This window comes from Suillus subaureus (assembly GCF_016647635.1).
Source record: "Suillus subaureus strain MN1 chromosome Unknown BJ212scaffold_70, whole genome shotgun sequence".
Classification (NCBI taxonomy): domain Eukaryota; kingdom Fungi; phylum Basidiomycota; class Agaricomycetes; order Boletales; family Suillaceae; genus Suillus; species Suillus subaureus.
Window position 1 is genome coordinate 90084 of NW_024538626.1, and position 25720 is coordinate 115803.

General features: G+C 49.7%; 8 protein-coding genes across 8 annotated transcripts; 5 read left to right on the plus strand and 3 right to left on the minus strand.

Annotated features, from left to right (window-relative positions):
• Window positions 1-160: 160 nt before the first annotated feature.
• BJ212DRAFT_991748 (heterokaryon incompatibility protein-domain-containing protein) lies at window positions 161-2661 on the plus strand. Its single transcript, XM_041344526.1, has 4 exons — window positions 161-598; window positions 647-784; window positions 835-2047; window positions 2102-2661. The coding sequence occupies exons 1-4, from the start codon at window positions 388-390 to the stop codon at window positions 2475-2477; spliced, it is 1938 nt and encodes a 645-aa protein (XP_041186475.1). The 5' UTR covers window positions 161-387; the 3' UTR covers window positions 2478-2661.
• Window positions 2662-3422: 761 nt separating this feature from the next.
• BJ212DRAFT_1396634 (uncharacterized protein) lies at window positions 3423-4947 on the plus strand. The gene is made up of 4 exons (XM_041337218.1): window positions 3423-4125; window positions 4178-4265; window positions 4326-4422; window positions 4480-4947. The coding sequence occupies exons 1-4, from the start codon at window positions 3581-3583 to the stop codon at window positions 4620-4622; spliced, it is 873 nt and encodes a 290-aa protein (XP_041186476.1). The 5' UTR covers window positions 3423-3580; the 3' UTR covers window positions 4623-4947.
• A 67-nt stretch (window positions 4948-5014) lies between these two features.
• On the plus strand, window positions 5015-8582 carry BJ212DRAFT_1396638 (uncharacterized protein). Its single transcript, XM_041337219.1, has 10 exons — window positions 5015-5147; window positions 5239-5887; window positions 5945-6062; window positions 6123-6159; window positions 6258-6426; window positions 6621-6811; window positions 6909-7070; window positions 7188-7553; window positions 7668-8130; window positions 8195-8582. Exons 1-10 carry the CDS (start codon window positions 5067-5069, stop codon window positions 8407-8409), a joined length of 2451 nt encoding a protein of 816 aa, XP_041186477.1. The 5' UTR covers window positions 5015-5066; the 3' UTR covers window positions 8410-8582.
• BJ212DRAFT_1396645 (oligomeric Golgi complex subunit 7) lies at window positions 8583-11653 on the plus strand. The gene has a single exon (XM_041337220.1). It carries the CDS (start codon window positions 8778-8780, stop codon window positions 11316-11318), a length of 2541 nt encoding a protein of 846 aa, XP_041186478.1. The 5' UTR covers window positions 8583-8777; the 3' UTR covers window positions 11319-11653.
• A 501-nt stretch (window positions 11654-12154) lies between these two features.
• On the minus strand, window positions 12155-12976 carry BJ212DRAFT_1487145 (CHAT domain-containing protein; the record flags this gene model as incomplete). Its single annotated transcript, XM_041341239.1, has 1 exon — window positions 12155-12976. One exon carries the CDS (start codon window positions 12974-12976, stop codon window positions 12155-12157), a length of 822 nt encoding a protein of 273 aa, XP_041186479.1.
• A 515-nt stretch (window positions 12977-13491) lies between these two features.
• On the minus strand, window positions 13492-14295 carry BJ212DRAFT_992567 (uncharacterized protein). The gene is made up of 2 exons (XM_041344532.1): window positions 14247-14295; window positions 13492-14190 (listed from the first exon to the last, which is right to left on the minus strand). The coding sequence occupies exon 2, from the start codon at window positions 14028-14030 to the stop codon at window positions 13590-13592; it is 441 nt and encodes a 146-aa protein (XP_041186480.1). The 5' UTR covers window positions 14031-14190; window positions 14247-14295; the 3' UTR covers window positions 13492-13589.
• An 11-nt stretch (window positions 14296-14306) lies between these two features.
• BJ212DRAFT_1304669 (uncharacterized protein) lies at window positions 14307-21192 on the plus strand (the record flags this gene model as incomplete). Its single annotated transcript, XM_041333653.1, has 17 exons — window positions 14307-14422; window positions 14970-15039; window positions 15097-15141; window positions 15200-15266; window positions 15318-15577; window positions 15626-15974; window positions 16084-16294; window positions 16345-16677; window positions 16733-17753; window positions 17806-19291; window positions 19341-19405; window positions 19458-19745; window positions 19803-19904; window positions 19985-20067; window positions 20130-20675; window positions 20728-20846; window positions 20897-21192. 17 exons carry the CDS (start codon window positions 14307-14309, stop codon window positions 21190-21192), a joined length of 5457 nt encoding a protein of 1818 aa, XP_041186481.1.
• Window positions 21193-22804: 1612 nt separating this feature from the next.
• Window positions 22805-25419, minus strand: BJ212DRAFT_1396677 (uncharacterized protein). Its single transcript, XM_041337221.1, has 7 exons — window positions 25256-25419; window positions 24831-25203; window positions 24398-24438; window positions 24291-24325; window positions 24095-24220; window positions 23789-24043; window positions 22805-23737 (listed from the first exon to the last, which is right to left on the minus strand). The coding sequence occupies exons 1-7, from the start codon at window positions 25296-25298 to the stop codon at window positions 23156-23158; spliced, it is 1455 nt and encodes a 484-aa protein (XP_041186482.1). The 5' UTR covers window positions 25299-25419; the 3' UTR covers window positions 22805-23155.
• Window positions 25420-25720: the final 301 nt, after the last annotated feature.

Genomic DNA, 25720 nt, shown 5'->3' on the forward strand with positions numbered 1-25720 from the left:
GCAGGTAGCTGTTGATAATGTCCGAATCAGTAACGACGTGGAGATGGACCGAATGGTGAGTGTCTTTCTTTGCGCCAGGGTCATTTTGTTTTCCTTGTATTCTCTGTTATTTCCCCACTCTGTCTTTGAATTTTCTCCCCTGTACCTCCTGATTGGGACTGATATTTGGTATAGCACAATGGAAATGGGTACCTCGGGGAATCTCACCATAATTATGGAGGCAGCTACTCACGCACCCCATCACCATCACTACCTACCTCGTCCCGCCAAACCGATCTCCTTCTGGTTATTCCTTCACAAACCCGTTCCCTTCCTCGGATCCCGTTAGCACTCTCTCCTACCCATTCGCACTACGATTCTCCATCACAGTTCTTGAGGACACCAATAATGCCAGCACGGCCGCCTCCGCCCATGGGACCTCGTTTGCCTTCATCCCCGTCGCGCCCGCCTGTGCCAGATAGGGGTGGTCTTGCATGTCCACGCGGGAACTTGTTGGAACGAATAGATCGCTTGCATATTGATTCAGAAGAAGAATTTCCCATACGGCCGAGTGTGAAGCCGCTCGGGCAGAGGAGGGCCATAAAGGAAGTCGATGACGGTGCGTTATGTTCTTGTGAGACAAGATCTGTTGTTCAGCTTGCCGTAGTTCCCACGCGTTCGTCTTATCTCGGATACCAGTTGGAAGATGCAGCGCTTCATGGCGCTCGCCGCTATGACGAAGCGATCGAGGCCTTTGAAATCATGCTGTCCGAGTCGGACAATGCTCCTGATATGCAGACACAAAGTACGTCCCCAAATAACCACATCCTTAAACGTGCTTGACTTTTTCTCCAGAGCTGCGCCAACAATACGTCAATCCATCCGATGCAGAAGGAGCTATTCAAGAGGCCATTCACGCTCAATTCGACGACGCCCCACTTCGCCTACTCGACACTACTACTGGCCTCTTGTGTGATCGAGAGGCACAGATATGCACCTTCAAACTGAGCACCGAATACAAAGAACTTCTGTCATCGATAATCAATCGTGCAGAGATCCAAATGGAGCACATCAATAGAGTGGTGGCATCCTACTTCCGTTGTGCCATGTTATCACATAGATGGGAAGTGAGGGAGCCACTGCTGCACGACATCAAGGACAAGGTCGTGTACGAGTTGAACCCCGTCGATGGTATCGTGAAGTTGCAGTCGTTCTGCAAAACTGCACGCGACATGGACTATCGATGGGCGTGGGTTGATACCTGTTGCATCGACCAGAAGAACAATGTCGAGCTCCAAAAATCACTCAATTCCATGTTTGACTGGTATCGTCATTCGGCACTCACGATAGTCTACCTTTCGGATGTTCCACCTTTATCCAGCTCTGGCGCACTGGCGAAGAGCGCTTGGAACACGCGCGGATGGACTATGCCGGAATTCCTCGCTCCCAAAACTGTTCTCTTCTACCAAAAAGATTGGACACTATATCTTAGTGACCGCTCTCCGAATCACAAGGAGTCTGTCACAATTATGCAGGAGTTGAAGGATGCGACGGGCATAGATACACTGGCCCTCGTCGACTTCCGTCCGGGGATGGCAGGCGCTCGAGAGAAACTTCGATGGGCGTCCGTGCGTGTTACAACAGAGCAGGAAGATGTTGCATACTCACTGTTTGGCATATTCGGTGTCCACCTACCTATCATTTATGGTGAGAAGAAGCAAAACGCGCTTGGCCGGCTCCTGCAGGAGATTGTGGCTCAGTCGGGTGACATTACTGCGCTAGACTGGATCGGGAAACCATCCGAGTTTAATAGCTGCCTGCCAGCTGACATTACTTCATACAAAGCTCTGCCATGCGCGCTGCCATCTCTGGGCGAGGACGACATCCAGACATCGGTCTTATGGCTGAAAAATGCCGTAGATATTGATGTGGCTGTTAAACTTTATAACTTACTCGACAAGCTGGGCGCTCCTCTTTTCACAAACCGCAGACTGCGTCTGCCTTGTATGGTATTCCCTGTCGCAGAAGTCAGACGGAGCCGTGCTCACGACCAGGAGACACATTTCGTGTATGAAGTCAAGGCAAACGGACTTTGTAACCTGCTGATCACCACGGAGGACAGGTTGTCTCGATTTTCGCGCACAAGGTCTACTCTCCAGACATTCTTGCTTGTCCGCCCTTGGCATCCTTGTCTCCTCGAATTACCCGACTTAGCAGACAATCCACACTGGAGCATGAGCAATTGGTCTGCGCGCGAATCCGTGTCCCGCGATTCTCGCAGCGTGTTTTCTGACGAAATAGAGTCGATTGGTTTGCAGTCGCGGGCATTACGATTGATCGTTCGCCTTGGACAGCCTTTTCGCGCATTTTTGCTAGCACGACAGCGCGATGGAGAATACAAGAGAATTGCGTCAGATCGCGATATCATTGCACAAGTCAAAGACGCGGCGGGTTCTGTTCATAAAATGATGGATGTCAGGACACTGGAAATATCGTAGCTTGATCGTAGAGACAGATCTTAACATTTATACCTCGATAATATGCCTACGGTCATACACAAGTACCCGAAGCTTGACTCGTAAACTAGTCTGCCTATGCGCGCTTTTGAAATGTTGAGGATTTCTGCCCTACGCCACTCGAGCATCCGTGGTAGTGCATGCCAGGCCGGTCACAAGCCTAACTCATAGCGATGTATATAGGAGGAAAGCGGGCCGTCATCTGAAACGCTTCAAGTTACGCGTCCAGCGTCAGCCGTGCTCAACACCGAAGCCATTTGTTTGGATTTCTTCTCCTGACCGTGTCGCATTGTATTGAGTATAATCAACATTCCTTGTAGAATGACGATCGCTTTGGATGGTATAGAAGATGTGTAATCTGAGAAAGGCCACGTCCAGAGCATCCCAGTGTTATACCTCAACTTTTTGTCAAGTCCGTGCGATCCCGTGTTGCCGCTGTGGAGTGTTGCTGATATCGAACACTTGGTTTACGACGCGGCTGATTTGGATTGCAGGATATTTTCGCCGTGGCGACATGTGTTTGGCGACTAGATGTCTCGGAGAGTCCATACACAGGCCGGTGTTCTGGTTGCGGTCCTGGCGAGCTGCGCACCGCATAGATTATCATACGGGAAGGTCTTGGGTCACGATATAGAACGGACTGTCTTCCTTCTGCTATGGTCTGACTTGGGGAGATTAGTCATAGGCGCACAGGCATGTGTGGCAAGCTTCTAGTATACCAGCGAAGCGTTGGACGCTACCGCCGCTGGCCAGTACTATTTTTAACGAGGAAGCACTCGAGGACGATGAGTTAGTTGGTGAGAACCCAGTAACCGCCAAAATTTTGTAAATGCAACTGAGCGTGGTGATATGGGGAAAGACATCCATAGGACAAGCTCCATCAATATCCACGATGAGCACAGCTCGGGTGTCCATGTCAAACCTCGGCCTCATGGAATCCTGGATGATCCATGGCATTGATACTTGTCTGTCATTGTTTTGGATTGTTTGGATTGTACCTCATTCTCCTGATCACATACCAAGAACTACTAGTACTAAGTAGTAAGTACTACTAAAGATATTGATATCAACCTTGCAGATCAACGATGACCACACCGTACACGCCAACGTCGTTCATCCAGATGACTCCTAGTACACCAGCAACGCCAAGTCCAGCGCCAGCGCCAACGCGCGGTCGTGGAACAGGTGCAAAACGCGGCCGCAAGCCTCGCGGTGCATTTCCCAATGTGTCCACCGATACTCGCCCCCCACCACAATCAGGGCCCAGCACATCTTCGCCTGCAACGCGATTTACCCCGGCCCAGTGGGCGATTCCTGGAGTCCCTGCAGGCGCCACTGCCACTGCCTCGACTTCTACTGTGACAGTCCCTGCTGCCCAAAGCACCGCCGCAAATACTGGTGACGTATCGATGGACAGTGGGGATGATGAACCCGTAGTGACGCAGCCTCCGCCCGTTACTGCTGCTGCTTCTTCAACGGATACGGTAATTTCACCGCCTGGGACGGCCGCGAAACCTGCGGGTGCCCCGGACGAGGACGTAGAGGGTGAAGACGAGCTTTTACCTGCAATGGCGGATGATGACTACTCTGCGCAGTTGTCATGGCAGAGCGAGAGCAAGGATAATCTGAAGTAGCTTGTGGTATTTGTTTGATAGTACACCCTGCTCACGAAATCGATCTAGGGTGCTTATGGACAATTTCAGTCCGGGACAGTATGAGCGCTTTGAAGCCTACCGACGCCATGCACTACCGAAGCAAGCTATACGGAAGGTGCGAGCTCGTGATAATGATAACAAGATGTTGCAACCTCACTTGCAATGCTATGGATAGGTTATACAACAAACGACAGGACAGCAAGTTTCTCAGCCCGTTGCGCAAATAGTAGCAGGTGTTGCGAAAGTGTTTGTTGGCGAGATCGTAGAAAAAGGTACGCCTTTTGATTTGCGCACCCTGTCTTGCGTGTTCTCATTTATTTTGTATTTAGCTCGTCAGGTTCAATCACGGCGCAATGATTCTGGCCCCCTCACGCCAGACCACCTTCGTGAAGCGTATCGGATGTATCAGGCAGAGACTGGGCGTGTGGGCAGTGCGCGACCAATGCGAGGGAAGCGTCTGTTTGTCAGGTAGTGAGTCAATGTCAGACTTGGCAGTGCCGTTATGTCGCAACCTAGACGTAACTTACCACCTGGGAACACTTCTTAGCATTCGACTGTTATATGCGTCAGTAGACATGATGTACATGATGGGCTGTACAAAGTTACAAGTGCCATCATATGAGGTGGTGGCTTTGCTATATAGTCATTATCGCTTGCATTACGCGAGTGCAATCACTGAAGCTTGAAGTACTGATAGATCAACTGGCGGTGTATATGAGTGTTGCCAAGACTATGAGACCGGCCAAGATTGCGTTGACCGACGCTGCCGGGAATTGAACGTGGCAGTCGCGACGAATGATATGACTTGTCACGTGATGGCTGTAGCTGTGATACACAGCCTCATGTGTAAGTGACTGAAGCTCAGGCCTGTAGCCCTCATCAATCTACTCCCAGCTCTTTTCTTTCTTTCCTACCAATGAAGAAACTTTTTGGGCGCGACAAAGTGAAACAGCAAAAGGTGATCTCGCACAGAGATGTCGACGTTGTCATCGACGATGTAAGTCTTGATCTTCAACTTACTTGTGGCAACAATCATCCATGTCATAACTTGGATCATCACTAACCCAAATTTTGATGCATACGTATAGGATGCACTACTTGTACGCCCCAAACGACCTTCAGAGGACCACCGTGACTGGGAGGTGCTATCTGAGCCCCCTGTCCCTTCTAGTCCGTATCCTCAGTTTGCAGTGCCTCCGATGTCACCGAGCCGCTCGTCTTCCCTAGCTTCGATTCCACCTGTAATATTACCCGCGCGTTCCAGCAGTCCATACAGCGCTACAAGTCACACCACCACTGTACCTACGCCCACGCCCACACCCACGCCTACGCCCACCCCTCAGACTAACCCAAACCCAACCCATACTGTGCGGAGAGACGGACGCAGGATCCAGAAGCCACAGGCCGTGCCTGCTGCACTTGGTATACTGAAGTCACTCGATCCGCATCTGGAGCATGCCTTGCAACAGACGCACCCGCACCATGTTCACGAAGTACCAGACGATTCTTTTCCAGTTGAACACAGGGACAGGGCAGAGAAGAAGGAGAGGAAGAGTTTCTGGGATGGGATTATCAGGGACAGGGACAGGGACAAAGACAAGGACAAGGACCGCGGACGTGATAAAGAGCGTGAAACTCGTGAGAAGGAAAAGGAAAGAGAAAGGGAAAGGGACAAAGATGGACGAGATCGCATTTGGCGCGAGGAAGACAATCCCTCAGAGCTGACGCGTATGATCGGTGCGTCACTTCAGCCGATACCGTGCCTTTCATGTGTGGGGATTTATACCGGCATAGGGTACCTTACGGCGACCTCATCGGAGGACTGGACACTTGTGCTCGAGGTCTGTGAGCGTGCATCTGCTACTGAAGCAAATGCCAAGGAGGCTATGAAAGCCCTTCGGAGGGAATTCAAGTGCGTTTCATAGCCTCCCCTCGCTTTCTATGCCATTGACAATGTATATCTGGGATACAGATATGCAGAGCCTAAATCTCAATTATCTGCTGCTAGGGTAAGTACTACCCGACTCATTACTTTGTCCTTGATCTCTCACCTTGGAATACATACATTCGTCCATTTTCCATCCATTCTGCATTACGGTTTGCACAGTTATGGGCAATAATGCTCCGGAACGCGTCCGATATCTTTCTAACTCAGATCAGCTCCCGTAAATTCATTGACACCCTGGAGGACGTGTTAACGAGCTCAAGAACAAGTCCTGTCGTCAGAGAACGACTAATGGAGGTACTCGCAGCTGCCGCCTTCATCACTAACTCACGTACGTGTTCATCGATTTGCTAAATTTATCATCAATTATCCCCGTTTACTGAGCATCTTTCGCAACAACGTTGCCGTTAACTCCATGGTCCCTTTTTCAAACCCGTCTTCGAATCGGTTCTGAGCCATGTCCTCTTCCAAACCTGCGTTCTTTTCGCAATACTAACCCGACCTTTTGCCGACCCTTCTTCACAGGTCCCAACCCCTCGCCCAAATCTGAACCATCGCCTTTCTCGCTTAAAGATCGCGACCGTGATAGGGATGGTTTCCGTGCCCTGTGGATGCGATTGAAACCCACTGATAAGCCCGATGTGGGGGTTCCCTTCGATACCGAAGATGCTATGTTTAGCCCCCCTATAGTGCCTACGCGTCCACCAATAGAGGAGGTCAGCTTTTTTGGTTTGTAGTTTATGGCAGTGCGCTGATCAATTCTCCTACTCTATTTTTTGCTCGCTTCTCTCGGTGATATCTTGTCGCGATTAGCGGCCGTCGAGGAAGAGTCTCCACCAACGCGGTGTCATTCCTCCAGAAGAGGACATGAAGCGCCTATTCCAGGAATGCAAGATCGCGAAAGGAAATGCGACTGTCCTTAGCGAGATGCTTGCATACGCGAAACCAGAACAAATGGAAGGGAGCCTGGTACCGGTGCGTGCGATTTCTCAGTTAACCCCTGATCCCCATTTTGTCAGTTTGCCACATCACCTTTGCGTGACATGACTCTCCTTCTCCTATCTTATCGATATCAATCTGATCGTTCTATAGGAATTTTTGGCGAAGTGTCGCGGGTCGCAAGAACTCATATATACCCAAATTCCGTGGGCATCTGCAGGCGCTGAACGGTCGCGCAATGAGCGAGAAAGGAATGCAGAAGGAAATGGACGTACGAAATCGCAGCCTGATATCCAATTCAGTTCTCCGCCGAGTCGAGATTACCATGGCATGGACGCTAACTTTTATCTTAATGCAGAGGGAGAGGAACAAACTTTGGAGGAGGAGCTTCTTGGCGCATTGCTTGATGCGAATGAGGCATTGATTGGGGCGTTGAGAATGTATGATGATATCATGCGGGTTGTGGAGGAGCAGGTGGCTGTAGAGATCAGTAGGCGGGATGTGAAGATGGACCGAAGAGTGAGTGTCTTTTTCTTATTTTGTCTTCACCAGTCATTCTGTCTTCCATATACTGTCAATTTTTATTCTGTTTCCTGCACTGTACCCCCTGACCAAGACTGACATTTGGTATAGCACATGGAAAATGAGTACCTCGGTGACTCTTATCCTGATTATGGAGGCGGCTCCTCACGCACACCGTCACCAATGCCATCACCACCTGGTTCGCCCCGCCAACACGACCTACCTCCCGTTGTTCCCTCACAAACCCACCCACTTCCTCGGGTCCCTCCTGCGCTCTCCCCTGCCCATTCGTACTATAGTTCTCCACCGCAGAATATGAGCACACCAACACTACTTGCACCGCCGCCTCCCCCCGTGGGTCCTCGTTCTCCTGCATTCCCGTCACGCCCACCCTCACCAGATAGGGGTGGCCTTGTGCGTCCGTCAAGGGGGAACTCACTGGAAAATACGGGTGGTGCTTTGGACCGGTTGCACATGGACGAAAACGATGTGGAGGAAGAAGAGGTCAAATCTCCCATACGACCAAGCGCGAAGGCGCTTGGGAAGAGGAGGATCGTGGAAGAAGTCGATGATGGTGCGTTACGTTCTCATTTGATTGATAAAAGAAATGGTGGTTTGCTGATGCGTTGTCAACATAGAACAACACGACTCGAGTGATTTGTACTACAAGCCAAGGCGTGAATCGGTTGTATTTGACTCGGATGAGGAGGTACGCGGCGGGGATCATGCTAATGCAATGTGGCCTCGAAGACAGCCTACGCAGTTTGTATATGACGCGGCTGCTGAGCGCACGGCGCAACATCTGCGGGAGGGTAGGGTGAATGTTCAAGTTGCTGCAAATGGGGTTCATTAGGGTCTTTGATAATTGTGGTCCTTTTAATCGGTCTCGAACTTCAATTGAAGTGTGGTTAGAGGAGCTGTTCATTTTATTTCGTTCTTCATCATATCATGTTCAACCAATTTGTACGCTAGCTTCTGTAGTAGTCAATCATCCAACCCTGCTATTTATGTTTTTTGAACTGTCCTGGTTGATTTGGAAGTTACTCAATCCAATGATATTGCAATATCAACCTGCAGTATTCCTGCCAGTGCATGTTCGCACTAGAACATAAAGCTTGAAAGTGGGCTCCGGCGCTTCAGTCCACGGACGTCTAGCTAACAACTTCCATGGCTTCAAATTAGATATCCATCGCAAACAACAATAGACAAATTCCAGCGTGCATGACCTCCACATCAGCGTCCGCACTTGTGCAAGAACTAGACGACGCACCCGACGTACTCACATGGCTCAACGACACACTTACACCGGAAGGCAATCATGTTCCGCTCGCTTCTCTTGACTCGCTGCTGGCAGACCTGCTGACTGCCACAGACCTTTCAGCAGTAACAACCTCAGCTGCACTCGAACGCACAATCGACGAGGTGTCACGCAGCGCTCCCCGTCTCACATATGACCTGCATTTCATGCGCGACGGTGCCCTCTCCCTACACTCAGCTCTCGCCACCGTCACTGCCCGGATCCCAGCTGGAACGAGCACTTCTGCTGCTCTCGACAGATTGCAGACTCTCGACACTGCAAAACGACGGATGGAAGCTGTGAGGGATGTGCTACGTGAGGCAGAGTCGTGGTCCAGCTTAGAGGCTGAAGTCACTGCATTGCTGGCTGAGCGTGCATATGACAAGGCTGCTGAAAGATTGAGCGAGGCTAGCAGAAGTATGCCTGTGTTTGCGGGAACTCCGGAGTATGAGCCTCGTCGTGCGTTGATGGTATCCCTCCAAAACCAACTCGAGGCTGCCCTCAGTTCCGCATTGGTTGGCGCAATCAACTCGGGCGATACAACGCTTTGCAGGAACTTTTACGGGATATTTGCTAACATACAGAGGGAGAGTGAGTTCAGGAACTATTACTTTGGCTCTCGGAGAGCAGGCCTGGTTGCTTTGTGGCAGAGCGAGGTGCTGGAAGATACGGAACCATCAGTGCCTGCGATGCCGAGACAGACGTTCAGCGCCTTCTGGGCAACTTTTTGCACCAGTTTCTTGGCTGTCCTCAATGCGGAGCGCACGTCTATTCCTGCCATCTTTCCTGATCCTCAAATCACACTCTCAACGCTCATCACTTCCACTCTGTCCACCTTACAGCCTTCGTGTCCGCAGCGCCTTGCGACCCTATTCAACACCGCCGGCTCATCTGCCCTCAAGGATATCATAGCTATTTACAAAACGACAGAGGAGTTCGCGGCGAGCACAGACAAGATTATGGAGAAAATACAGTTCTCCGTTATCCCTACGGACAGTACTTTGGATGGTCCTTTGCCTCCGAAGCACACCCGCCGCCGCTCCGTCCGTATGTCCATGTCCTGGCGGTCGAATTCAGCCACGAATTTTTCACGGGCGCAGCAGTCCACGCTCAATGATGTACTTGATTGGGACCAAACACTTTTTCAGGTGTTTCTAGACTTCCAAGTCGAGTATGGGACACTGGAGCGGCGCCTCCTCTCTGATGAGCTGTCTTTTGCCTCCACATTTACCCCTAACAAGAACCAAAGCACTGACCGGGCCCGTCTTCTTCGCGAGCGCGCAGTCGATGTGTTTGGTGCCGCAGAGGAAAGCCTCGTACGCTGCATGTCCTTCACATATGGATATGCTGCACCAGGACTCATGTCCGCGTTGGACTCATCTCTCGCTTCATTTGTCGACTCCTGGACCCAATCGTTGACAGCAAATCTTTCTGCCCCGTCGGGTGCCTCAGCGGAATCTGAAGATGACCTCGCAGATCTGGATTACTCCCCGCAGGACTGGAGTAACATTCAACTCGTTTTGCACCTTCTCGCGTCTACACGAGCGGTGCTTGATCGACTGAGCACTTTTGAGGGTAAGCTGCGAGCTGCACTCGTACAGATCGCCACGGCATTCCGACTTGCGCAGCACGAAGGTGGGGTGTATACACCTGGCGCAACCAAGGGTGCTGGTTCGCTCCTGGCGCAGTCCTCCCTGAACAGCGCAGCTTTGCACACTCTCCTATCATCCGCAGAATCCCATCCCCCTGTTCCACTACTCACTACAACGCGCGCATCCATTGCATCCCTTGCCAGAGCCCTTCAGTCCTCCCTCCAGCATACCCTTCTTGCCCCCTTACATGCACATCTCTCATCCTATGCATCCCTTGCCCTCTGGGCGGCGCCGGGTGATCCCAAGTCCATGCGCACGGCAGGCGACCTCCATGTGCCTGTGTTTTCGCTTTCCCCCAGCGATATCGTCCAACACGTTGCGGAAGGGCTGTTGAATCTCCCGCGGCTCTTTGAGGTATATGCAGATGACGATGCACTAGGCTTCTCACTCAACACACTCCCGAATGTTGATGAGGCATATCTAAGTGGTCTGAGTGAACAGTCCCCTGAGCTGGGGCACAACCGACGAACTTCGCTCGTCTTACCTCCCAAGCCGGTGGTGCTGAGCCCGGAGGCAGTTGCAGCAGCCTGGCTGTCCTCCCTCGGACATTCTATTCTATCCCATCTTACCAGCAACGTCTTGCCGAAGATCCGTACGCTTTCCGTCGCAGGAGCCGCACAGCTCTCATCGGATCTTGGCTATTTGTCGAATATCGTGAGGGCACTCAATGTTGAGTATGAGGAATTGGATAGGTGGAAAGAGTATGTGGGGATGAATGACGAGGAAGGAAGTCGGGTGGTTGGGGAGAAATTACCTGGAGATCAGGTGTTAGTGCTAGTAGCGAAGATGAGAGGGTGGACAAGTAATTGCTGAGGTCATTTTTCTTTTTGTCTCAGCCAGATGTATACTTAGGTTCAACTTCGAAGACAAAAATTAGGTGTTCAAATTAGAGGCGAAGTGTCAGTATTAAAATCAGTGTTGATCTATGTCGTGGACATTTTCTGCATACATCTAGGAGCATATGCGCATGATATCACGGGTCACTGCATATCCTAATGCCTTGGTTCGAGTTTGTAGTACTAGTTCTCGAGTATGTCATTCTCTGTAGCTGAGATTATCACGGTGGTGGTAGACATACTTTCTGTATCGCGAGGGCACCGGCGCTAGCCCTCGACTCCCCTGACGTGTTTTGTCGAATTAAACGTTACCCAAAGTAGTATTTCGTTTTATTTCATTTTGCATTGACGATCAACTTATTATGAAGGTGTACAATTCAATCGAAAATTAAGAAATTAACTCAACAAAACTCACCGCTCTACCTCAGTGATGTGCCGCTAAGGGCTCGAAGAAAAGGACGAGAAGCAGATGTGGGACTTGATTTGATCATTAATAATATTGCAGCACATTGAGCGATATCTCATGGACGTGCCGGTCAACGCAGACTATAAGGAATTCTGTGTGACAACGCCTGCTCGTTTTCTCTCACTGAATCATATGCTATGGTTGCGCTTAATGACTTAGAACTGTGACGATGCAGAAGCAAATCAGATTCATTTAACGGAACGGTGTGTGGCACTACTACAGATTTAGAACAGAACAACAAAGTATCATGCAGAAATATCATTAAATAAGTAAGCAACAGGAGAGCAAGGGAATGAGAACAACTAGGGCAGCCTAGAAATACACAATATAGCAAATCGAGACTCCAACTACACACCCATGTGGACAAATACAATCTGCTGTCCTAGTAGAATCTTGTTGCGCAACGACTTCACAGCCTTATGCAGCGCTACCGCAGCATGTGTGCAGTCCAATCTCCTTGAATCATCAACTCGAATGAGTTTACGGTAGAAAGCAGACACAACCTGGCGTGCAACCTCGTCATCAACAGACCACATGGAACCAATCACACCGCGAAACCCGCAGGATTGCATAGCTGCAGCAAGATGGATCGACTCATCGTGACTCTTCTCATCGCCCACAGTAGTGTGGCAGGCCGATAAGAATGCAAACTCCAAGTTCTGCCAGTTGGATCGGATGATGTCCTTGATCATTAAAGGCCCATCGCGCATGGCAAACGAGGACTCGAATGGTTGCTGTCGATTCGGTATTCCATGGCAGGCTAGGTGAAGCCGCTGCTTATGATTGAGTGCATCGAGTGCACCCTGCACTGTTGCCTCGCTGTCCTCAAGCGATGTTAAGGACGACACGGTGGGCTCAAGACGTTTAGCTACGATGGATAGCTCAGGAGTGACACATCGGAGTCCCTTCCCTCTGGGTTCGCTTGACCAATGGCAACAAAATGTTGCAAGGACGGATCTTGAGAAGCCTGCTTTCTCGCACGAATGAGTCGCCAAAGTGGGGGTGTAAGAGGAGATGTAAACGTCAGACAAATTATCTTTGTTCTCCTCGTAGGGTCCTGCCGCATGGATGGCAAGCAGCGTGAATTCAGTAGTGGGACACCACCAGATACATGAGCGAGGGCGAATTTTGGACTTCTCGAGAGATTGGACTATGGGGGTGAACGACATGATCCCAAAGCTTGCGAAGGATATGAACAAGGGTATATCGACGATCAGAAGAACCGAACACCTCTGCTAGTGACTGGAGCTCGGAGAACTTGGACACTTCGGCTTGTATAGTGTCAAGCGGAACATGGACAGGATCCTCTGTGCTATGGTTAATAAAAGCGTCACAGCCATATTGGCTTGTATTGAGAATAATGACTGGACCCTCTTCTGCCACTTTCTGTAGGTTGGAGAACAGGGGAGGCAAAAGAAAACACGAAAAGCCATGAAGCATGTGAATGTGCAAGACGACGTCATCCCATTGCGTGGTCAATTACCGGATTTGCAAAGACTGGTCCTCAGTAGACTGATCAAACGCGTTATGAAGGCGAAAACTCAACCCTCTAAACTCTTCTCCCAAGGCCGTGCCAATGTTACTTGAAACAGAAAGTTTATCGAGTGGTGTGCTGAAGCGTGCCATCTGGGTCCAGAATACCGCGCGACCTTGCTCCACCAGCTCCACTGCAGTCGTCAGCGCACCATGATGAACACTACATGAAAAAGCATCTGTGGCAAGGGAAGAAACAGCCTCCCTGATGACATTGAAATGACGTGAAGACGACAAGAGAGCAACTCGCTAATCTAGGAATTTCAGTGCAGTCTTATAGGCAAGCAATGCAAAGCCGTGATTGAGGGTGTCGGCGGAGGCTGCCCATGACTTGGCAACACTAAGACCTGTGCGAGATGCTGCATGTGCTAGTTGGGAGAGTTGCAAATACAAGCTAAATGCTTCATCAAGGTCGGACTGGACGCCCCGCTGCCAACATCTGTCTCGAAGGCTAAGTGCAAGATTGTCCAGAGACATGGATTGATCCGAATGACCAGATGGATGGAGGAGCAATGCAGCCCAATAGAGCTCGATGGCCTCATCAAGGTTAGACATGATGTCATGCTGCTGGAATCTGTCTCCAAGGCTGACAGCAAGATTGTTCAGAGACGGGGATCGGTCTGAATGACCAGAGGAACGGAGGAGTAATGCAACCCCATGGAGTTTGATAGCCTCATCAAGGTCAGACATGATGCTACACCGCTCGAACCTGTCTCGAAGGCCATTGGCAAGATCGTCCAGAAACAAGGATCGACGCAGATCGCCCGGAGGACAACACCGCAACAGAGCTCAATACTCCTCTACATGGTTTGCTGAGTTAGTGGGGAAAGATGACTACTGCCCCATCTCGCTGTGAAGGGTCTCCAATTGAGTACAAAATGGAGTGGGATCAGAGTAAATACACACTTAGGAAGTCGAAACTGCAGCACTGGCACACTGAAGACCTGCCAATGCGAGGGAAATGATATGGTGGATCCTCAGCACGGTGATCGGAGGAATTTAGCAGCGAGCCGCAAGGCCACGGAGAGGTTGAGGTCTGAGGCTCTGTTCGAGAACTACACGGGGTTTGGGTATTGCAGCCTGTAAGGTACATGTGCACCTTGAGGTCCGCGCATCACGTCAAGATCCTATTCAGAATAACACGAGGACAAAACGAGGACATGATATGGGCTCTGAATCACCAGTCTTCAATTACGTAATACCACTACGACTTCGGAAATATTGCAGGCGTGTTTTACCATATTTGACGATCATCCACTCAATCTTCAGTCTACTGCCCAGGAAAAGGCACCCACAAGCTCGGACTGGGGCCCCATTTGTGTTACTACGGTTACATGGCCAGTCAATTTAGCAGAAGAAGAGTTGAACGTATGGGTACATTGCTGAAGCAAGCATCCTTCGATCATAGTAACAGGACACGCCTGCAGCGGATAGCATGACCCAATAGTATATCGCAGGAACAAGCGCGGGCCATACACTCTCCCAAACACAATCGTAATCTATCATTATGAATCTCGACTCAGTTGACAATTTCTTTCAATCTCTGATCTTCTGCGCACTGGGCTGTGTTCCTCCATAATTGACAGGAACCCGTTGGAATTTGTCGTGACTCGTCTAAATCTCGTTCAGAACAGAATTTCAACAACCCAAGGACGTGATGAGTTCACTAGCCTTCCTAGTGACTGAACTTGAATTGGAGGTGTGTTTGTGTTTACAATGATAGCCCGCCAACGTTTACTTATACCTTCGTCTAAAGTCCCTTGCCAGCGAGTCCAGGAGAAATCATCCAGAAATACGTGAGGTACGATGGAAAGCACTCATCTCACGCACTCAGTTCAGCGTCTTATGTCCACGCAAAGGCAGCAGAGAAGTCGCTTGCGATACTTAGGTCCTCTCCAGAGCAAGCGACAGCATCTTTGGCCTCTGGTACGTAATCCCATCCGAACGCCCTCCACTTTCTTCATCGTTCACCCACAGACAGCGTACAGTCCGACGATCTTCTTCGTCCACTGTTTATGGGATGCGCGTCGAAGAACATGAAAGTCGCCGCCATCTCGTTGGGGTCACTGCAGCGGTTGATCGCCCTCAAGGCTGTACCGCAGTCTGCTGTCGCACTCATCGTAAGCACGATGAACGATGCCATGAGCCAAGGGGTAGACATTCAACTTCGGATCCTGCAAACCTTAGTCTCCTTGATCACCAATTTTCCCTCGATACACGGAGAGCTCCTGGGAGAGGTACGCTCTGTCTATTCTTCTTGGTGTCTATCTGATCACTTGTCAAAGGCATTGCTTCTCTGTTTTAAGCTGCAGGATTCCAGGATCGCAGTAGTCTCTTCAACAGCTGCAGCTACCTTGCGCCAACTGATCATGTTTATCTTTGAGAAAATGGCTAACGAGGATCGTCAAGATAAAAACGGCACTCCGGAGTTGTCTGAGGCGGCGCTTCCGGACGGTAGCACCAAAGCGTTAGGTCCTTGTGCCAAAGATGCATTCTCTGTCTTCGAAGATCTCTGTCTCCTCGCAATTTCTGAAAAACTCAATTTCTTGAAGCTCGAATACCTACATAAGACCTTCGCCTTGGAATTAATTGAGAGCGTGCTCACGAACTACCACGAGCTGTTCAAGAAGGCAAGTTTGTCGATCCCATTCAGCTAGTTCATACTGATGCTCGTCGCAGCACACGGAGCTTTTGATGTTGCTACAACGCTACCTTTGTCCACTCATTCTGAAATCTCTCTCAGCTGACAGACATGTCTTCCCGTTGACACTCAGATGCACGCGAGTTGTGTTCTTGATCTTGAAGCAGTTCTCATTCGAGCTAGAGGCAGAAACTGAAGTATTCCTAATGCTTCTCATAAGAATGATCTCAGAAGATTTCGATGTGTCGAATCCGGATCATTCTGGCTCACGTCCAGTATGGGCAAGGGTCCTTGCGATGGAGATAATGAGAGGGTATGTCTTAAGCTTGACGCCTCAAAGTTTACACTAATGTTTCTTCTCAGGGTATGCAACGATGCTGAGCTTATCCGAAACATATGGGATCGCTATGATGTGCAGCAGCAGGGCTCTAAGGTCTTTAGCTCTCTCATAGTTGCGTTGAAATGCCTTGTTATTGAGAAACCTGCTCTACTCGGAGTGAGCGCGCAGATGATGGGGGTCGGACTTTCTCATGCGGACGATAGTACTACACCATCGGGATCCAATTACGGTCTGGATGTCGGTGGGGTTGCTGGGATGGCCGCCACGGCTGCAAGTGCTACCGAGTCAGGAGTAGTCGGCATAATTGGGTCTGGCATTGGTCTGAGCGTGCAGAACTCGGCCATGAAGCTGCAATGGTACAGTCCCCATTTCACATCTCGCGGATTACCCTGAGCCGTCTTTTTTGACTAGCATCGATCAGTTAGACAAAGCTGACTCGCCACCAATCCCCGAAGCATACATTTACCTTCTCGCTGTGCAGTGCATTATTTCCATATGTGAAGGCTTTGCGTCATTCACTGGCCCACTGTACACGTCCATCATGGTTCAACGTCCTCGAACGGCTGGCGAGCCTGTCATTCTTGCACCTACCGCTCTTGACCTCTCCACACTCCCGCAGGACGATCCTGCGACTCAGCACCTCATCATCATGCGTTCTATGGTTGCTAACGGCTGGCCTGCGCTTCTCGCAGCTCTTTCCTTCATTATCTCGACGAATCTGTCAGATGAGCTTTTTATAGACGTTCTTAGCAGCTATCAAGCTTTGACGAACGTTGCGGGAATGCTCGCCCTCAGCACTCCTCGTGATGCATTGTTCAACTCGCTGTCCAAATTTGCGATACCTTTCCGAGTAGTGTCCAGCTTGGAGTCTTACGTTGAACCTCCGACGCCCCGAACGTCAACTTCCTCCACAGGTAACCTGGGGTTGACAGCACCTATCCAAGCTCCAGGACTTTCCGAGCGAAATATAGCATGTCTCAGGGTGTTGATATCTAGTGCCCTTTTCCTCGCCGGGAGCCTAGGACAGAGCTGGTATGGAATTCTGGAAGCTTTACAGAACGCAGACTATGTCTTGAACATCAAGGCGTCGCAAGCATCTACCAACCGACGGATGAACCCACCCATGACACCCAGTCAATCCGTGTCAGTGACGAGCTCTGCCGAACAGGAGAAAGTGGCTCGTCACCCCCTCCTTATGGACATCGATTCAAAGAGTTTGCTTGCTGCTGTGCAGCGCCTCTTTGATGCGTCCAAAACCCTGGAGGATTCAGCTTTCCAGGACTTTGTCACTGCGCTCTGTAAACTTAGCTCAGAGATGGTCAGGATGGAACCTGATGGGAACACGCTGATGGAGTCGGATGATCCCTTGAGTCCTGTACCGATTTCTCCTCACAGAAGGCGCGTCAGCGGAATTCATCTGCCACGCACGCTGGTGAGTCGGGGTTGATCCTCGTACCTCACAATGAAATCTAACATCTTCTCAGCGTCAGAGCGATTTCGGTGTGGAGCGACTGGGTTCAGTAGCAATGCTGAACCTTCATCGCCTCATCTATTGTGCACCTGAGGTTGGATGGAACACTACTATGAATCATCTCCTGTGGATCGTGAATCTCTCCTCAGCCCCGCAGTCAATACGAGTGCAGGCAGCGCGTGTCCTCGATGAGATTCTTACTGTGGTCCCGCGTCACTTGTCATTCATTGAAGACCCGCACGCCAAATTTGAGCGTTGCGTTCTCGACATTCTATTTAAACAGATAGTACCCCCATCATCCGACGTCCCAGTGACGAGCACGAATATCGAGCTGCGGCGAATGGGATTGGAGACCCTGCATCAAATTCTACAAGCATCCAAACATACTTTTATCGTCGAGTGGGGTAGCATATTTGAGATGCTAGGGAGCATCTGTATACCCGCGGCTCTCTCCAGATCTCAGTCGGTCAATTCCATCAGCACGTTATCGCTTCAAGAGACACCCCGTAACAAATCACTGCCTCTGCGGTACGTTAATGACCGCGGCTACACAACACTGGTGAAGATCGCCTTCCAGTGCCTCAAACTTATCTGCGATTCCGTGTCTGTGTTATCCCCTGAAGACTTGCGGCTTTGCATCAAAACTCTCGGACAATTCGGTCGACAAGCTAACACGAACATTGCGCTTGCTGCTGTAGAAAGCCTTTTCTGGAGTGTGTTAGATTCGATCCAGGCAAAGCGGAAGGATGCAGAGATGGAACCAGAATATGGCGCGCTGTGGATGTGTCTGCTGGAAGTTCTGGGTCTTTGTACTGACTCAAGACACGAAGTTCGTGTTGGCGCTATCCAGACCCTTTTCTGTGCGATGAAACTTTGCGGCGCCACGTTTACTCTGGATACGTGGAATGATTGCATATGGAAGATCACATTCCCGCTACTTGACGTAATATCTATCGAAACCCGGCGCAGTGTCTTTGAGCCCGGAGCTCTGCTGAACACTGGTCTGGCAGCGCAGTCTCCCAAGCATACATGGAGCGAATCGAAGAGTCTCGCATTGCAGTCGATTGGATCTATTATCAGCGAGTTCCTAGTCATCAAGGTGATGCATCTAGACTCCTTCTCGAAAGCATGGTCCGTGCTTGTTACCCACGTTCACGATGCCGTATCCTTGGACCGCCCAAACTTGAGTCTGCCTGCACTACTTTGTTTGGGGAAAGTGGTGAAAGCGCTTTCTGGCGCAGACGCCTCTCTGCAAGTCAAAGTGTCGGAGGCTTGGGAATGCGTATGGAAGGCATGCAGTGACATGGGGAGCATGGTTCTCCAGGGTGGGAGATTTCAGCTCTCTCCGAGTGCGAATACGACACAGCTCCACCGTGCATTTACTCAGGAAAGTTTGGTTGCCCTTGTCGACGTCATACAGAGCACACATTCCATTAGTCTGACCCAGACGAAGGAATGGCCACTTCAGCGCCTCACTCGTCTGATGGAAATCCTCAAGGGTACGTCTCTCTATTTCTGTCGCCGTCCCTCTTCTTGAACCATGCCCAGGTGTTCTTACTTATCCTAACTCGACGGACTACTACCCGGATGTTGATGATCTATCACCTCTTCAGGTAGGTGAATGTTCAATATTTACCGAACACCATCGTCTCATTGATATGACAGGTAGTGGTCATGAACACCATCACAGATATTAGCCTAACGGGACCTGGTGTCCCGTCTCTTATCTTACGATATCTCTCGGAATTTAGCGTACTTTCGTTTCTGGCTGCTTCTCATGTGCCCATCTTGTCTCCCGCTTCCTCGGGAACGCCTATCGCGGCATTGTCTCAAAAACACAACACGTACATTGCGTTGTCCAAGAAAGTTATACCACTTACCGTTGAGTTGTACATGCGCTTCAAGGATGAGCTCGAGATCTATGAAGATGGGACTTTGGAAGCTGTCTTTTCGGTGCGTATTGTTGATGATGTCCTTGGTCTTTGTATTCTCATGTGTTTTCGTGTTCAGGCCTTTTCAATACCAATAAAGCTAAAGTACGAGTATCCTGCTCCGTTTAAGTTCGGCAAAGATCCTCTGTGGAAGATCGCGACAACAAATTTTCTCCGTATAGTCAGTGACTCGGTCAGAAGAATGGCAGCATTCGGCGATCGTACATAGTCAATGATTTGGTTGACTTCGTCTAATCATAGAATACAGGTATATCCGATACTCGAGTTGAAGGCATATGGCGACAAATCGTTAAAGTATTTCGGGGTGGCATTTTGGCTGACTGGTGCGCATTTTATTCTTCTCTCATTTTGTCGTTTTCTCACCTAGTGACTAACTTGTTTGCAGCACTGCGGCAGAGGGTTTCTCACTCGAAGATCAGGAAGCGGAAGAAAGCTTCGATCTCTCTCTCATCAACTCATTGGAGATTGATATTATGCCACATTTGGGAGACACAAGAGTCCCTGATCATCTCATCGTACAGTTGGCGAAGATTTTGCACAAAGGCAGCCAGCTGTACAAGTCAAGTGTGGATCCCTCACACCCTGATTCGCCCTCGACAGATACCGCGAATGTGTCAGACGACTCTTGGGACTCGCATGACCTCGAGAAGGTGAACCTCGACATCGGATCAACTATACCTGGGGTCCCGGTTCCGAGGGAGCGATTTTCGTTTTGGTGCTTTGATCTTTTGTTCTTGATATGCTCTAATGTTACAAGCGGTAACCCAATCCATCTGCACGTATTGACAGAGCTAACTATTCTCCCAGACCAAGAGTCTTCAAGGAAGCGAGTTGCTGCACTTTGTCTACCGACCTTGCTTGATCGATGTAAGACTACAATGGCGAGCTATGTTGCTGACGAGGCCCTTCGGGGTAATATGCCTTTTCCGAGGTAAATTGTGATCGTGTTGCATCATTGTCTGTTGCTGGATCAATTTTGATAGAGCTCGTGAAGATGAACTGTTGTATATACTTCGCAAGGTCCTGGATTTACGGCTATGGTCGGGAACTCTGTGGGCTGCACTGTCAGAGTCGCCATCGAAGTTTAGCATTTCTCAACCCGGTACCTGTTTCCTTGCTCTGTGATCTGATTTACGCTGAACATCTGCCCAGCTGTCGATGTCACTCTTTCACCGTCTGCACTCATTGCGGATGTGGCGAAACGGTCTCCAGTCGCTCATCTCTTCCATCTCTATTCAGTGTTGTGTGAAATCGCTTCCATTCCTCGGAAGACACCGTCGGCATGGGTGATCATGAATTCCTCGCCACCCGAGAAGGAGCGGGGAGGCAATTTTCTGCAGCCTCATATCGGTGTTCTAGAAGATGGTGGCGATGTGATGGAGGTAGATGCAAGAATACTTGCAAGGAAGGCGTTACAGGTTCTCGGGAAAGATATAGGAGCGATTTAGCGATGGGTGCTTTCATCTCCTTTGCAAGAGTTATTCTATTCTCATACCTAATATCCATGACCGACTTGAATGGGTAAAACATGTTATCTATTGGAACATGCACTAGGAGGGGTGGGCACATCAGCGCCGATATCACCCTGCTTTTACACCCAATACATCCATCAACTCCTTCCGACCAAATATATGAGCTGCCTTGGGGTGGGTTTGCCTATTCTCGTATCTGTGCTAGCTTTGGCCAGAATATGCACAACTTCATCATGTGACTTACATAAACACAGCGCTAGCAATAATAGATTGACCAAGATCGTCGAGCCTGTTTGGATCTGCTTTCTGCTGCAGAAGTCCTTCAGTCAATTCCCCTGCGTATGCTGCGAGCATCAATAATTTCCTAAATGAATATGGTGTACGTTATTCAGGGGCTGGGATGTCGATGACTTGAATGCATTTATGAGGTTGACTGGCAAACACGCGCGGTGATCATCGACACGTTGAGTGCTCTCAAGAGATGTTCAATACTTCAAGCTGAGCATAAGTCCCATCGGTATCGTTGCCCGGACGTACTCAGGTAAAGTAACTTCTCTTCCAATTGGACTGCGCAGGTTCGAAACCTGCCACCGACATGGTTTTTTCCATCGGAACACACCGTGACATTTACTCATAGATGGTTTCATTGGAGGTTCATCTTAACTTTGTCCTGGCCACTTTGTAAGTGGTTACCAGACAGAGTCAAACTCCGTTTTTCTCGTACTGCGCAGGTTCGACACCTGAAGGTTTTTTCTGTCAGAACACACCTTCAATGAGATTCACTCATGGATGATTCCTCAGAGGATCATCTTAACTGGTCTCAGCCAAGTGGTTACCACAACAGAATCAAAATCTGTTTCTCTTGCACTGCACAGGTTCGAAACCTAACGAACGACAGCTTTTTTGTTCTACCGAAACACACCTTGTCATTCACTCATGGATGGTTTCCTCGGAGGTCCAGTCTAACTGGTCTTAGCCAAGTGGTTACCATAACAGAGTCAAAATCTGTTTCTCTTGGAGTTGGTTCGAAACCTGCTGACAGCATTTTTGCGTTGCATAGGTCCTCGGAGGTCCATCCTAACTAGCCCTGGTAGTCATTACATCTAACCCTCCTTTTTATGTGATAGTCTGTCCATGAAAAGGGATCATCTTCACATCCTGCGACGGTTGTCTCAGAAACATAATATATAACCCCGAGGTGCGTACGTGCAAACCTAGATTCTCGACAGACTGACAAAAACTGTCGGGATTCACCACCAAACGAAAATATAATATAATATTAATGGGACCGAAGGCCAGAAGAATGCATGCAAGCTAAGGACAAAGTGAGTCTGACAGCCAGGAAAATGACGTAACCTCCCCAGCCTCGCTGAAGCCTCATCGATAGACATTCTCTCGGTCGTTGGCTCCAATGCGACCGAGGATGACTTGAAGCTAAAGGCAGAATAATTGAAAGTGGCAGACCGAGCTATGTTGTTCCGATTAGTGTGCAGTTTGCGTGCGCTCCTATCGATGCCGAGACGGAACAGAAATTTACTTTCGATTGCTGTGGCAAGACCCAGGGATCGAACAGAGATGTTAATAGAGAGGTCAATTCGAAACTCTAGAACACCCCATGACGGAAAGCTCAAGACACCATGCAGGAGTGGCCCACCAAGGTATGCATGACGGAACAAAGGGGTTCAACGAGAACTAAATGACATCTTGACAGACCTCTAACAAATAAGGCGTCAAGTGATTGTAACAGAAAAAGCCCGAACATGGTGTAGTAATATCGATTGTGTTCGACAAGAGCCCTACTACATTGGGAGTCGGGGACGTGAATAGACAGCGCACTTCAGGAAGAAGTTCGTCATGCACTCATCATGCATGGTTAAATAACTAGTGGTGATATATGGTACAGATCAGCAGATGCAAAGCAAATAAAGACACCCGTATACTATCGTGCATATGGATGGAATGAATGCTGTCCACGACTCGACATTCTCGATGGACCCAGTCCCTGGTTCATTGTCATGCGCCCTGCGTTCGCGTTCGGCGTAACAGCGCCAGTCATGCCCTGCCGCATACGCATTCCCATGTTGTTCATCCCCATTCCCGCACCTGCGCCCGCAGTGTTCATCATCATCCCTGGCATTCCCATCCGCATGGCGTTCATACCCATACCTCCCATTGGACTTAAACCGCCCATCATGTTCATCCCCATGCCGCCCATGCCACCCATACCGCTCATTCCACCCATGCCGCCCATACCATTCATGCCACCCATGCCACCCATGCCCATGCCCATCATCATGGGGTTCATCATGCTCATGTTCGCTGCTCCCATCATGGGCATGTGACTCATCACACGCTGATAAAGCATGTTAGTGGCTGCGGAGTTGGCCTGTTGCGGGAAAGCCATTGCGGACGTGTTGGGCGTGCGTGAATCGGAGTCGTTGAAATAGGGCTCGCGATTGCCCTGTTGCATGTTTCGCGCTTGATCGCGCTGACTTCGGGGTTGAGCGGCTTTCACTTCAATCTATCGACCGACATGTTGAGAGAAGAATGTGGTAAGCGCATCCGCACGTACCTGCTTATCATCCAACATCAACCCGAGTTTCCCAACGAACTCATCAGAGTTATTCGAGTCTTCAAAAGTGACGAACCCAAAGCCTTTGGAACGGCCTGACTCGCGATCGACCATGACTGTTGCATCGACGACCTTGCCAAACCGCGAAAAAAACTCGCGCATTGTGTCTGCGTTGGTAGTGGGAGCGAGACCACCAACAAAGTACCGCGTGTTTCTCAAGTGCTCTTCTCGGGGAATTGCACGTTTCGGGTCGATCTATTGGCTACGTTAGTGGGATTGAAAAATTTGCAGGACTAGCGCACTGACAGATTTCCCATCCAAAATATGCTCCCTTCCAGTGACGGCATTCACGCTTTCTGGTTCATCGAAGGTCAAGAAAGCGAAGCCCCTTGAGCGCCCATCCGGGTCGCGCATAATTGTACAAGCATCCACCTTAAGCGCTCGTCAGTATCATAACCCGAGCATGACATCCATTGACAGCTTAAATCCAAAAACAAATTACCTTGCCAAACTGCGAAAAATATGTCCTTAGACCCTCTGCTCATAGGAAGAACAACATAGGACAGTAGTCAGTAGATAGAAGTTGATTGCCATTGCATGGGTGTATACCATCTGTAGTGTCCCAGTTAAGGCCTCCAATAAACATTTTGCTATCGGAGGTGACGACCGTAAGTGAGGCAAGGATCCGTAGGTGAGGCAAGGCATGTAGTAAGAGTAGAGCGTGTTGATGGGTCCACGGAAGTATCCAGAAAGATATAAGTGATTAGTGACCAATTATAGCAAGTAGCCATGAGAGTATAAAAGACGGCAAGCATAGGCAATGCGCAGAGTGTAGGTGCAGATAGTAAGCTCCTCTGTAAGCAATAGTAGCAGTGCAGCAGAATGTACTGTAACTGTCAGGCTCCTGTTCGTTCATCTTTTATGAAAGAACGACAAGAATAAACTATCGTGCATGACATAACGGAAACTGAGTCTAGAAGTGCTTCCCCCCCAGGAGAATACAGGGACAAAATAATCATACATGTAGCAAGCGTGCACTTACCCTTCATCTTTCATTTCTGAAGGTCGGATAGGCCTGTCTGCATGGTTGTCGGTCGGTCCCTCGTGTGTTGCTATTGCCGAAGGTCCACCTTGTGGGCTCGGATTTGGTGGGAGGGGCAAAGGTGGTTTCTGTATACGCTCCTGGCTCGGTGTCTGTTGATATGCAGAGAACTGCTTTGCCACCTGAGCTGAATATGACAAAGCATAGTCGCTTTTTGATAGCTGAGGTTTAGCTGGGAGCGAGGACGCCGACGTGGGCGACGTTGAAGTCTCCATCTTTACAGGTTCAGGATTTTTGTCTGCTTGCGGAGGAGTCTCGGTGGTGGGGGAGGCCTCGTCATCCAGTGGAACAGTAAACTCGTCATCGTACAGGTCTGTGTAATGCAAGTTGTTGCCCTAGAGCCGACGACATGAAATAATGCTCACCTCCGTAGAGGTCAGAATCTGGATTTTCCTTAGAGCTGGACATGTTCGAGGATCCGTTGATGAGTCGAGGCTCGTCCGTGTGGGTGATAATACTTGTCGTGGTCACTGTCCAAGGTAAGGAATCAAAATAGCGAGGTCCTGTGCACTTTCAAATGTAGGACGATGCTCAACCAAACAACAGACTATAAATAAATAAATAAAACACTTCAGAAAATAATAAGTATGTAGTAAATATTTGCTTGCTATGCAGTCTGTGCTACGATTTCCACGAGTAGATCACTGCGGACTACAGAACTACGACTAGGGACTTCGTGGCAAGGTGGTCAGTCTGCCTCACATGAGGTCATCCCGTCTCATATACAGCGGATAGAATGTTGCCACGTCGCCGACAGTTAGGGGGGAAAGAGCTATTGTGGGCCAATATGCTACGGAAGCCCGTAGCGGCACTAACTTGTATGTGGGGGG

Excerpts from the sequence above, each read along its gene's own strand:
- BJ212DRAFT_1396638 (XM_041337219.1), top strand. The coding sequence starts at position 5,067 with ATGAAGAAACTTTTTGGGCGCGACAAAGTGAAACAGCAAAAGGTGATC. Across the intron at positions 5,888-5,944 it reads AGAGCTGACGCGTATGATCG|GGTACCTTACGGCGACCTCA; the intron begins GTGCGTCACTTC and ends ATACCGGCATAG. Across the intron at positions 7,071-7,187 it reads TGGAAGGGAGCCTGGTACCG|GAATTTTTGGCGAAGTGTCG; the intron begins GTGCGTGCGATT and ends ATCGTTCTATAG.
- BJ212DRAFT_992567 (XM_041344532.1), bottom strand. The coding sequence starts at position 14,030 with ATGTCTGACCTTGATGAGGCTATCAAACTCCATGGGGTTGCATTACTC.
- BJ212DRAFT_1396634 (XM_041337218.1), top strand. The coding sequence starts at position 3,581 with ATGACCACACCGTACACGCCAACGTCGTTCATCCAGATGACTCCTAGT. Across the intron at positions 4,126-4,177 it reads GAGAGCAAGGATAATCTGAA|GGTGCTTATGGACAATTTCA; the intron begins GTAGCTTGTGGT and ends AAATCGATCTAG. Across the intron at positions 4,423-4,479 it reads TGGCGAGATCGTAGAAAAAG|CTCGTCAGGTTCAATCACGG; the intron begins GTACGCCTTTTG and ends TTTTGTATTTAG.
- BJ212DRAFT_1396645 (XM_041337220.1), top strand. The coding sequence starts at position 8,778 with ATGACCTCCACATCAGCGTCCGCACTTGTGCAAGAACTAGACGACGCA.
- BJ212DRAFT_991748 (XM_041344526.1), top strand. The coding sequence starts at position 388 with ATGCCAGCACGGCCGCCTCCGCCCATGGGACCTCGTTTGCCTTCATCC. Across the intron at positions 599-646 it reads CATAAAGGAAGTCGATGACG|TTCCCACGCGTTCGTCTTAT; the intron begins GTGCGTTATGTT and ends AGCTTGCCGTAG. Across the intron at positions 785-834 it reads TCCTGATATGCAGACACAAA|AGCTGCGCCAACAATACGTC; the intron begins GTACGTCCCCAA and ends CTTTTTCTCCAG.
- BJ212DRAFT_1396677 (XM_041337221.1), bottom strand. The coding sequence starts at position 25,298 with ATGTCCAGCTCTAAGGAAAATCCAGATTCTGACCTCTACGGAG. Across the intron at positions 25,204-25,255 it reads AGATTCTGACCTCTACGGAG|ACCTGTACGATGACGAGTTT; the intron begins GTGAGCATTATT and ends TGCATTACACAG. Across the intron at positions 24,326-24,397 it reads TAACTGGGACACTACAGATG|AGGGTCTAAGGACATATTTT; the intron begins GTATACACCCAT and ends TCCTATGAGCAG.